The following is a 12766-nucleotide window of genomic DNA, read 5'->3' as shown; positions in this document are numbered from 1 at the left end:
GTTATTTTCCCCCCTTTACTGAGTTACCTCCCACTGTTCGTTTTGGGTGCTGTTTTTCATTTCCTCTTCTCGAAGTGTTTTGCTCAAAATGCTTTGCAGTCCTGGTTTTCTGGCTGCAGATTCTTTTAACTTTTGTTTATCATGAAATATTTTAATTTCATTGTCAAACCTGAAGCTTAATTTTGCTGGATACAGTATTGTTGGTTGGAATCCATTATTTTTCAGCGTTTGAAATATGTTGTTCCAGGATCTTCTCGCTTTCAACGTCTGTGATGAAAAATCAGCCGTTAACTTAATTGGTTTGCCCCTGAATGTAATCTGCCTACTTTCTCTTGTAGCTTTTAATATTCTCTCCTTGTTCTGTATGTTGGATATCTTCATAATAATGTGTCTTGGAGTTGGTCTATTATGGTTTTGTATGTTTGGGGTCCTGTAGGCTTCCAGGATTTGGCAATCCATTCCATCTTTCATATCTGGAAAGTTTTCTAAGATTATTTCATTCAACAGATCGTTCAATCCTTTGGTTTGGATCTCTATACCTTCTTCTATCCCAATGACTCTTAAGTTTGGTTTTTTTATGACATCCCATATGTCTTGGATATTTTGCTCATGGTTTCTTACCAGCCTTTCTGCGTTGACTATATACTTTTCGAGTTGATAATCTTTGTCTTCATTATCTGATGTTCTGATTTCTGTTTGATCTAGTCTATTTGTAATATTCTCATTTGAGTTTTTGATTTGGTTTATGATTTCCTGTATTTCTAGGATTACTGTTTGATTTTTTTTTAAATCTTTCTCGTGGTAGAGTTCTTTTTTGCTTCTTGAATCTGCTTATGCAATTCATTTTCAAAATATTCTTTCATTGTTTGGACTTGCTGTCTAATGACTTCTTTAAGATTCCATTCCATTTGGTATGCCTTGAGTTCTTTCTCTGTCCATTTTTCTGATGCCTCTCAGTTCTCCTGTAAATTTAAGTTGTCCTGCATTGTTTGTAATCCTTTTTTCCCTTGTTTTTTTTTATGGTGTTCTCGTTACTTTCCAACTGTGTTTAACTGCTGTGTTTCTGTTTTCTCCTATAAATTTGTTTTGGTTTTGTATGTCTCTGTGGTCTCTCCTTTGTGGTGGGAGACTATGCCTAGAGATGTTGGGCTTTATTGTAATTTAAAGCTGATTCACTTGATTCATAAAAGGTTCACGGATTCTGTAGGTATATAGTGATCTGTTGTTTGCTCTTAGGACTTTATGTTTAGGTTGGGTGCTATGATGGTATGAAGGTTAGTATGTCTTGGCTACTTTGGAAGATTGCTCTACTGAAGGGGGATATTAACAGGCGAATGGATCAGGGTATTTGGTAATAGCTAGGTATTTAGGAGCCCTATAGACAGCCTCGAAACAATCACCTATTTGCATTTAGAAAATTACACGTAATGAAAGTTGTAATGCTTGGGATGAAAGTTAGGGGGAAGGGGAAGGAAGGAGTCCTTAAAGAGAAAGAGGGAGAGATAAATAGGTAGAATAGAGGAGAATGGAAAGAACAACAAAAATTGAAAAGGGAAAAGAAAGAAGGAGAAAAAAAAGATAAATGAAGTCTTAGAGATCTATTTTCTTCTCTTCCAGTAGGTGGAGCTTCTGCCCTCTATTTGCCGACAGCAATCCCAATAAGGCAACTCCTTCCCCTACTGGTCTCTCTAGTCCTGTTAGTCCAGAGCTGTTTTTCTTCTCCGGCCCCTCCCCTCTTCCTCCTGCCAGCCAGCCAGCCAGGCCCCGCTCACCGGAGGCGATCTCCAAGGATCTGGTTACACTTGCAGCCCCACTGCGTGCCCTATTTCCCGAACTACTGAGCACTCGCTATGTCATTCATCCTGACCCCAGGGTTGTGGAGCGGTGATCTGGGAACCGACAGTTTAATTTGCCTGGACCCCTTTGGTGGCCATGCCCCTGGGAGCTGGCAGCTAAGGCCTTGGGTGTCGCCGCTGGTGGTAGGGGGAGTTGGGGATCGGGAGTCCCCTCTGCTTCCCTCGGCTCCTATAGTCAAGCCCATGGAACTCTGGGGCAAGATTTTTGACGTTTCCCACCTGTATGTATCTGGTAGGGGTGGGAGTCACACACCTGCTAAAGCCGATTCCGCTGGGAAGGGATCCCATCTGCTGAACTCTGGTGATGTCAGCTCTCTGCTATGGCGGGCCCCAGACTCCTTGCCAGAGTGTCCGATGGAAGGGGTGGGTCTGGCCTGTCTCTGGTCTGTCCCAGTCTCGGATTCAGTTCTGGTTTGCTTTTTCATGAAGGCTTTGTTAGCAACCTCTTCATAGGATCTCTCTGCCGCGCAGTGCTGAACCACCTCCTACTGTGCTGGTTGCCAGGCAGCGGCGGCACAGAATGGTCCGGACCTCCACGCTGAGTGGCTGAAATTCACCCATCTGGGGCAAGCTGTCACCTCCAGTAATCCCCAATTCCCCAGCAGGTCTCACTTCAGCAGAATTTTGCTGGGAGTTTCTCAGCAGGTAGAATCTAAACGTACATATGCATCTCTCTGTCCACGCAGTTGAGGAGGTACTGAAAGTGCTGCCTCCCTGCCCGCTGCCATGTTGAGTACTACTTATTTATTTTTGATATCAGGAATTGACCCAGGGGAGCTTAACCACTGAGCTATAATCCAGCCCTTTTATTTTTTTATTTTGTTGAGGGTCCTGGCTGAAGCTAGTCTGGAACTTATAATTCTCCTGCCTCAGCCTCCCGAGTTGCTGGCCACAGTCACAGGAAAGCAAGGAGCTAAAACTCCAAACCTCAGTTCTTGTGTTCCCACACAAAAAAATTTTAAAGTCAGGCACCAAAAGCCATGCAAGAGAACTTTATTATAAGTGACAATAGAATGGAAGTGAAGGTGAAAATAAAGTGAAAACCAAGTAAGGCTCAAACAGAGAATGACAAAATAGACAATGCTGTCACCAAATTATTACTGTTTGGCATTTATCAGAACTGGGGACACTTTTGTACTCTTTGCCAATCAGGTGTTCAACATCTCTTTCACATCAGGTGGGTCAACAGCTGGTCAGAAGTTACCTCAGTGCACCTGTGTCCACTAAAGAAACTTCCCACCCCACCATTCCACACACACACACACACACTCCCTTCTGAACTAGTAGGAGACATTTGGCACCATAACTTAGTTTTATCTTGACCCTGTTGAGAGTTAGTCCCTTAAATCCTTCTTTCTTGAGCTCTCCAACCCCCATTATAGCTCTTTTACTTTTATCTGTTTGTTCTCAAGATTTGTGTACTAATGTTTTTCTGCAGGTTGTGTGGAACAAATTATTTACTCATCTGTCTTGGCAGTAACTTATTGAAAACTTTTAAGAATAACTTAAAGTAAACCTGTGACCTTGACATACATGTTACAGCTCATTGCTAGCTATTACCTAACACTACCACACCTGACAAGTTTCTTAAATCTATGGCTTTGTGTCTTACTTCAGTTTTAGAAAGTTCTTATCTCTTCACATATTGCCACTGACCCATTTTCTTTGCCCATCCTTTAGAAATTTTATCAGATCATTAGATTTTCTTAGTCATCTGTATCTCTTATATATCTTATACATCTTTTATATTTTTCATCTTTATGATTTTGCCTTCTATAATTCTGCTTGTTCTTGGTGCTTTGTTTTCTTGTGTCTGTGTTTCCAGTGAGCTGCTTTGTTTTTAAACCTTTATCTGTGCTAATTCTTTGAGGATGAAGTAAATTCCTACAGAAGGAATTTTTACCAGAGAGCATTGTATACTTTCGATCCAGGATCATATTATATTGAATTCTCAGCTCAAGAGGTTTTGAACTTTGTAGGTAGATTATGTAACTTAAAGATACAAACATAAACATGTTTGAGGATAACTTGTGGCTAGTGATTCTCAGGGAGACCTTTTGTTTGTTTCTTGGATCAAGCCATAGATGAGACAGTCAATTTTGCTTTGCTGTCCCTACTGGTGGTGTTGGTGGGAATGAAGAAGTTGTTTATCCTTCTACTGAGGAAAGGTAGCTTCTTGGGGGTGGTTTTCTATAACACTCTGCACATTGGGTAGCTTTGCACTTTGTCTGCAGTCCCTCTGCCAGGAGATCATGCAAATAAACCCTCACAGTCACCTAGTTGGGTAGTTGCCCTCAAGGTGAAGATCAGTTTCATTTTTTCACTCTGGTTTTCCATTTGCTTTAATATCTTGGCCAGAACTCCTTACTTTCATGCTATCTGATAAATGCATTTATGAAAATAGTTTATTCATTCTTTTAGTTGTTTATAATAGGAAAATCAGTAAGGGTACTTCATTAGACATTCTGCTGGAAATGAAGATTTAAAACTAGTATTTTTGAAGTTCTAAAATTTTAGTGTTTGAAGTATTCTGATTATAATCTAATCTATATAGACAACATTTATAAATTATTATCATTTAGCCATTAGATACCAATAATTTATCTTTTTACCACATGCTGCTGATTCCCAGTGAAGAAGATGGATGAATAGATGGGAGGTGTGGAGCAGTAGTACCTCTAAAAGCAAGAAATAAGTAAATACCCTTCTTTCCGATTCTATGTTGCTTAATGTTCTTTGTAGCCATCTAATATAATTCCCTCTGAATTCAGAGAAGAGTACTTGGTGAAGAAGCCATGAGCTACCTGTATGGGCAGGCTAATTTTGATTTCTAGAAATGCTCATGTAAGAGTCAGTATTCATTTTTTAACATTTTCCAACTAGGGAATATTTCAAGGTTTAACTGTTATGCTTTTATATAAATCGGCCCATTTTGAAATGCAGTCAATGCATTTGATAAAAGAATAGCATAACTATTTTTAAAGGATAAATAACTCTAGATATGCAACTCCTCTGGTAGTGTTTGTGAATTAATATTGAATTTTAATTTTGTTTTGCTAAAATTTTAAATTGTTGAATAAGTAGTAATTGACACGTGGCCAGTTATGGTTTTACTACTAATAAAATGTCAAGATTTCCTTATTGGGAGGGGTCAAAATATCAGAAGGAATAAAAAAATCATAATAATCCTTTATGGTACCTTTGGTGAACAAGAGTGTCGGAAATTTTATTTCTTAAATAATGTATTTTGATAATAAATATTTAAAAATTATTCTTTAATCAGGTTCAGGACTTCTGGAAATCTTATAATCACCCGTGAGATTGATGTGGCAAAAAATCAGTCCTTTTGGTTCATCAACAAAAAATCTACAACCCAGAAAGTGGTTGAAGAACAAGTTGCAGCCTTAAATATTCAAGTGGGCAATCTTTGCCAGTTTCTACCTCAGGTATGGTAGAAGTAAATGTAAAAATGAGGAAATTTTGTTTCTAGAATTTACTCTTTATGCCATATGAGAATAGAAATATTTTCCAAGAGATATTATAATGATTATCATTTACATTGAACACATAGTACTTTAATACTAATAGTTCTTTGTGAAAGAACTCTTACCACTTATAGCATAATGTTATTAATTTCAGTTAATAAAAAAATCTCAGTTGCTCAGTCACTTTAGTTTAAGTGTATTATTTTTAAGTACAGAGTAGTTTCAGTAGCTTTGTGCTTCATTTGTAGAACCTAAATTTTGTCAGTAAACAGCTTTTTAATCAAGGTGTTTGTATAAAATATTGAATATACTAAAACTCTTGTATGTGTACCTTCTAAAATCTTGTTATATATTAAATTTATTTAAGAATTAAAAATCCTGATAATGGATGTTAAATACCTTTTACATTTGTCTTTGAATGCTGTTTAGTGACAGCATTATTCATTTTCTTCAGAAACATAATGGTTTAATTAAATAAGTCCAACTTAAGTTAAGTCGTAAAATCTAAAAGTTTTTTTCATTTATCAGCTCATGTCAGACTGTCTCAAAAGTAGATATTTGAAATTGCCTTTTATTTTTTCTAAACTTGGAACATTCCACCTGATATGTGAATAGTGATCACTTCAGTTCAGGAGACTATTTTTCTCTTTTATCCATAATCTGTTTATGATCCATGTAATTTCATCCTATAAATTATTGACATAGAAATGTTTTAAAAGTTACCAAAAAGATGATCATTTCTGCTGTGTTGTCTTTATTAAAGAATAATATGTAACATGTTTATATGAGACTCATATCTCAAAGTTTTAAGTGTAATCACTGAATAAAACACATTTTAAAGATATTTATAAATTAATCAAGTTGCTGATATTTAATGTTTATGCTCTAGGACAAAGTAGGAGAATTTGCAAAACTCAGCAAAATAGAACTACTTGAAGCTACTGAGAAGTCAATTGGTCCTCCAGAAATGCACAGGTATCACTGTGAACTCAAAAACTTCAGGGAGAAAGAAAAACAGCTGGAGGTATTTATAAATATACAACTCATGTCTGTTGTCCCTTATTGATTTCTATGTTATGAACTGTAGAAGAGTAAGTAATAGTTCTGTTCATTAATTGAATTCATATTTGTGATTTTTTTTTAACCCAGGATAATGACATCAGTTAAATGACAAAAAAGGAGAATGGATTTGATATTGTAAAGTTTGACAATTTGAAGACTTGTTTTCATTCAAGCTGTTGTCCAAACATTAATGTGTTCTGAGTATTTACTCTCTGCTGACAAAACACACTTAAATATTAATTTGATAACAGTCTAAGATGTATTTTCATTTAGGAATAAAAGTTTGAAAATTTAACAGCAATACTTGTTATTAATTGAGTTTTTAAGAAACCAGTAGCACCATTTTGTATTTTTCCCTCAGGAAATCGTGATATTTTGTCATTGAGTCAGTACCTACTAAATATCTTCCATGTGTCAGGAACCATGAAAGTTTTTAGGTAATACAGCAAATGTAAATGTTGTATTTAATATAACACCTCTGTCGAACCAGCTTTCTCTGTATTTTAAGAGAACTAAACATTTAGTTGCAGTGTTAAGTATTTTCATCTTTAAGAAATTTATAAATAAAAATATTCTTTATGGCATAATATTTGTAAAGGTATTTTATTTAATAGATCTTTAGCCATATCCCTTCATCTAAAATAAATAAATACATTTTCATAATGAGAACTCTTATAAACAGACACTTTCTGTTCAAATATAATTGTCTGTACTTGGTAATATGTATTTATTGTAATAAAATGTTATTTTTTTTGCACAAATTAAGAGGGAATGACCAAAGGAGCTGTTTTGAAGTTTTTATAATTATTTTATCCTACTTGAGATACTCCTTTAATTCTTTTACCTTTTTTCACATCAATCTACTACTCCCACCTGAAATACTCCTCTAACTTACCATCTTTTGAGAGAAAAATGATCATATATTCTACCATGTTCTGAGTGCATCTTTGTATTTGTTAATTCACAGTATAACGCTGATAGTTTGAACATCCCTAATCCAAAATTTGAATGCTGCAAATTCAAGGCTTTTTGAGTGTCATATTGGTTCTCAGAAAACTTCAGATTTTGGAGTATTGAATTTGGGGTTTTGGGATTAGCGATGCTTAATTGGTAACATCTATGCAGATATTTCAAAATCTGAAAATTATGAAATCAAACACTTCTGGCTCCAATCATTTTGTATAAGGAATGCTCAAACATGTATTAAGTGAATTGTTTCTACCCCTGTAAGATAGCTCTTATAAAGTGCCTGCAAAATTTTTTATTGTGAGATTTTGCTGGCATTATTTTTCATTGTTAAAAAATTTGACCTGTTGTCATTTTTTTTTTATTTAAACTGATTGTTCAACAAATATTTATTTTAGACTTCTTGCAAAGAAAAAACTGAATATCTAGAGAAAATGGTTCAGAGGAATGAAAGATATAAACAAGATGTCGAGAGGTTCTATGAAAGGAAACGACACTTAGATTTAATTGAGATGCTTGAAGCAAAACGGCCATGGGTGGTAAGTCTTAATTATTACAGAGGCAAAATTGGTGAATCTTTAAGTAGTGGAATAGTTATAAAGAATGCATTAATTATGTGTTCAAATTATTTTTTGCTTTATATAGTATACATATTACAATTTATACCTCTCTTACTCTTTATAATATAGATGTGTGCTAGTTGTTTTATAAAAAATGTCAGTTGAGTCAGTATTAATTCTTTCAGATTTTGGTTCATTAAAGCTAGTTCTTTGATATTTTCAAAATATTAGATCTAAAAAGATTTATGTATGTCAAAACATTAAATCTTTGAATGTTCTTAGGTCATTAAAAACTTACTTGAGATATGCCACTGATAAAAAATTCAGCTACAAATGTAGCTGAAATATCTTAACTAAAGTTCTCTACTCATGTTTCATAATTTTCCTGAGGCTACTGTGTTTTTTCTAATCACAGTGTGATATATTTCATACCTAAGTCTACATTATGGACTAAAGATTAATGTTCCTCCATAGGTGGAACAAAATAAGTAAGGAAAGTTTCCTAGTGTTTTTTCAGAAGTTAGATTGGAAATAATATTAGATTTTTTAAAAAGTGAGCTGCATGTGGTGGTATACACCTGTAATACCAGTGGTTTGGGAGGTTGAAGCAGGAAGATTGCAAGTTCAAAGCCAGTCTCAACAATTTAGAGAGGCCCTAAGCAATTTAGTTAGACCGTTTCAAAATAAAATGTAAATACGGGCTGGGGATGTGGCTCAAGCGGTAGCGCGCTCGCCTAGCATGCGTGCAGCCCGGGTTCAATCCTCAGCACCACATACTAACAAAGATGTTGTGTCCGCCAAAAACTAAAAAAAATAAATATTAAAAATTCTCTCTCTCTCCTCTCTCACTCTTTCTTTAAAAAAAAAAAATGTAAATAAAAGCTGGAGATGTGACTTAGTGGTTAAGCACCTTTGGGTTCAATCCCTGGTATGCACCCCGCCCCCCAAAAGAAGTGTAAAGCTGATAGTTTGAGCATCCCTTTATTTATTGTTTATTATTATAAACAATAATATCATTGTATTTGTGGTATCACTCCCCTGCATTTCATAATTCCATTATTCTTAATTTTTTTCCTTTATTTTCCTCTTCTTGACTGCATTTTCCCTGTGTCTCTTATTTTTCTTTCACTGACATTATCTTCTGAAGTCTTAGTTTCCTCAGTCTTTTTAAAAATTTTCTTCTTTTTTTATTTACTCTAATGAATATTTGTATTCTTCTGTATATACTGTATTAGCCCTCCACTTATAAATTTTCTCACCAAATATTTATTAATTCTTGTGACATGAAGAGTGTCATTTTTACCCAACTAACTAGCAACATGCTTCTTTTCATTTTTCTTTGACCTATTTTTCTTCTGTAATTTTCTTTCATTTTTACCTTTCAGAATTGTTTCTTTTGTTTCTTTATATATTGATAAATCCTTTCTTACCTGAGAGATTAGAGGAAAATCTTATTTTAGTGACAAAATATTTTTTAGATTTTTTTTCCTGCCTGTACCTTGATTTTAGAATATGTATTGGTTTAAGCTGATTAGTGCATTAACTTTATTTCTTGAATTATTTGCAAGGAATATGAAAATGTTCGTCAGGAATATGAAGAAGTAAAACTAGCCCGTGACCAAATGAAGGAAGAGGTCAGAAAACTTAAAGAAGGACAGATTCCTATGACACGTCGGATTGAGGAAATTGAAAGGCAACGCCATAATTTGGAGGCTCTAATCAAAGAAAAGGTACTTTGCTTATTCAGTTTTGCATTATCTGAATTTTATTTTAGCAAATATTATTTTCAGCTATTTCAAAATATTTTTAATTTACTTGTAAATTTTATTACTTTGTTTCTTTAACTAGGAGTTATGATAGGGCTTTCAAGAGCTTGTTACTGTTGAAGGATTGCTACTTTATAGAAATTCCAAGATATAAAAAGAAAAATAAAATCTGATTGTTTTAATTACAAAATGATTTATAATAGTATTTCTAGAAACATTGAACTCCTTTTGTGAATTTGTTATCTCTGTTTTGTAATTATACACCCTTTTGGAGGAAAATGATACAGAAAATCTGTTATTTGTTGGAGTAAATAATATAGTCATTACTTGTGTTTTAAAAGTATAACCTTTATGGTCATGACTTAACCTTTAAAGGAACTTTGGGGTCAGAGATTATTTTGAGAATGGTTTAAATTCCTGCTTTCCAAATGTATTAATTTTCCCTTATCTCAGGGGGTATATGTTCCAAGACTTCACTTTGAATGCCTGAAAGTGCAAATAGTACTGAACCCTATTGATCATTTCAAATTTGAGAGCAAGAAAGGATTATAGATACTTTTATCTAGAAAAGTATTCTCACTTCATAGTTAAGGATACTAAATCTCAAAGATGTCTTCTTAAAGAATTTAGAACTAATAAATATCAGTCAGTGTCATGTTTGTGGTGATTGGTTATAGTTAGGGTGTGTGTATTAATCAGCTTTTTGTCACTGTGACCAAAATACATGACACAAAACAACTTGGAGGAGAAAAGATTTATTTTGACCCACAATTTCGGTGATTTCAGTCCATGGTTGGCCTGTTTCTTTGCCTTTGTCCAGAGGTGAGAGAACATCATAGCAGAAGAGGGTATAACTAAGGAAAGCCACTCAACTTTTGACAGCAAGGAACCATAGAGAGAGGTGGAGAGCAAGGAAAGGCCCACAGATAAGCTATGGTCCCAGGGCACATCCCTCAGTAATTTACTTTCAACCATGCCCTATCTGCATAAGTTTCCACCTCCTCCCAGTAGTTCATTCATAATATTAACCTATCAAATGGATTAATTTACTGATGAAATTATATAGTTCTTATGATCCAACCACTTCCTAAAAGCCCCACTGGACATTACTGTTTTGGGGATCAAGTCTTGAACACATGAGCTTTTGGGAGACATTCCACATCTAAACCATACACTTGGGTTTATAATTGTTTGGGTTTTTTTTTTTTTTGTTATTGTTTGTTTGTTTGTTTGTTTTGGTTCCAGAATTGATGTTTCTACTAAATTTTTTTTTATAGTGGAAAAAAAAAAACGTGGACAATAAATTCCAAGTCTCTAAAGTATCATATTTAAAACCCTTGTTTCACTTATCTTTTATAACAGAAGCCTAGCTATTGAGACATTGTCATTATCTCTTTGCCTAATTTGTTTTTGTAGAAATCTATATAGCCTAATGTTTTAAAATTATTTTCCTGAAGAAGTGCTCTTGGATTCTGAGGTGGCATATTAAATCAGTCTACATTTTTTTCTCACACATGCTAGGCAAGTGCTCTACCACTGAGCTACATTCCCAACCCTTTTATTTGGAGATAGCTTTGCGCTCAATTTTTATCATTCTTCTTCCGCGTCCCAAGTAGCTGGGATTACCAGTGTGTACCACTATATCTGGCCTGATAGATATCTATGCATATTCTCTAGCTATTTTTAATATTGTTTGGAATAACCTTTTGTAGATTTCTATACTGTTTATATATGTTGTGATATTATGAATTTGAAATAAATAAATTGAGAAATAAATTGAGAAAGTACTGTTGTGAGTTAACTCATATAACATTATTTGGATGGGTAGAGCCACATGCTGATTTGAGTTTTTAATTACCTTTTTCCCTCCTGGTTCTTACAGGCAACAGACATTAAAGAGACATCTCAAAAATGCAAACAGAAACAAGATGTTATAGAAAGGAAAGATAAACATGTAAGATATCCTGTTGAAATTGTTATTTCCTTAATTTGCCCTTACTTTTATGTTCAGATCTGGATAATGAGTCAAACTTTTCCTTGATTTTTTTTTTTTCTTCCTTTCCTTCCTTCCTCCCTTCTTTCCTTCCTTCCTTCCAGTGGTAGAACTGAGAATTGAATCCAGGAATGCTCTACTACTTAGCTACATCCTTATTTTGAGGCAGGATCTCACTAAATTGCCTAAGCTGGTCACGAGCCTTCTGCCTCAGCTTCTTAAGTCCAGTTGCTGGGATCACAGGTGTGCCCCAGGACTAGAGTCAGATTCTTGTTTGGGAGTTGTCCAGGATCCTCCTCAATCTCTATTTCTTATGTTAATCTGTAAAGGAAATTTAAGATTTCTTACGTTAATCTGAGGAAAACAGATTTGGAAGCATAGTAGTTGAGCGGAAAATAATTGTAAAATTCCTCAGAACTACTCATTTGACTATATCTCACATATACTGATATTTTCTTTTAGTTTTAGATTTTATAATTTTCATAAAATATTTTTATTCAGATGAGCTTACTTTGACGTTCTTATTATATTAGTTTTTACAGATAGGGCTTTTTTGTTTGTTCGGTTTTGTGGTTTTTTGGAGGGCACTGGGGACTGAACCCAGGACCTGACATTTGTTAGCACAGGCTAACAAATGGTAACATTGAGGGTACACCCTTAACCCTTCATATAAGGAATTTTAAGCTTTCTTTTTCTTTCTTTTATTTTTTTTTCCAATTAGAGTTCTAGTTATACTCCTTTATACTCAAGGGTACTCAACCACTGAGCCATATCCCCAGCCCTATTTTGTAGGGTCTCACTGAGTTGCGTAGGACCTCACTAAGTTGCTGAGGCTGGCTTTGATCCTCCTGTCTGAGCCTCCAGAGCTGCTAGGATTGCAGGCATATGCTGCCATACCTGGCAACTTTAGAATTTTTTGACACATCTTTTGGGCTTTTATTTTATATTTGATTTTTATACATGCTCTGAATATATTTGAGAAGAATTTGCTTTCTATCTTTGGTTGTGGAGATACATGTATATATACACATATATGAGTAGGCTTTCTGCGATATTATTTAAATGGTCTACGTACTTT

General features: G+C 34.6%; 1 protein-coding gene across 3 annotated transcripts in view; it reads left to right on the top strand.

Moving 5' to 3' along the window:
- Smc5 (structural maintenance of chromosomes 5) overlaps positions 1 to 12766 on the top strand; it is a 94665-nt gene that overhangs the window by 21655 nt on the left and 60244 nt on the right. For all 3 annotated transcript variants that reach the window (XR_005733912.2, XM_040285677.2, XM_005324097.4), the window contains exons 4-8: positions 5140 to 5302; positions 6231 to 6365; positions 7768 to 7908; positions 9498 to 9659; positions 11578 to 11649. Coding sequence is in view for 2 of the 3 variants with exons in the window: in XM_040285677.2 (XP_040141611.1) it covers positions 5140 to 5302; positions 6231 to 6365; positions 7768 to 7908; positions 9498 to 9659; positions 11578 to 11649 (673 nt within the window). In the remaining variant the exon portion in view is untranslated. The remainder of the gene's footprint in view (positions 1 to 5139; positions 5303 to 6230; positions 6366 to 7767; positions 7909 to 9497; positions 9660 to 11577; positions 11650 to 12766) is intronic.

The sequence above is a fragment of the Ictidomys tridecemlineatus genome, chromosome 4 (assembly GCF_052094955.1).
Source record: "Ictidomys tridecemlineatus isolate mIctTri1 chromosome 4, mIctTri1.hap1, whole genome shotgun sequence".
Classification (NCBI taxonomy): domain Eukaryota; kingdom Metazoa; phylum Chordata; class Mammalia; order Rodentia; family Sciuridae; genus Ictidomys; species Ictidomys tridecemlineatus.
The sequence above is the reverse complement of the archived record's forward strand: the minus strand, read 5'-3'. Positions and strand labels throughout refer to the sequence as shown.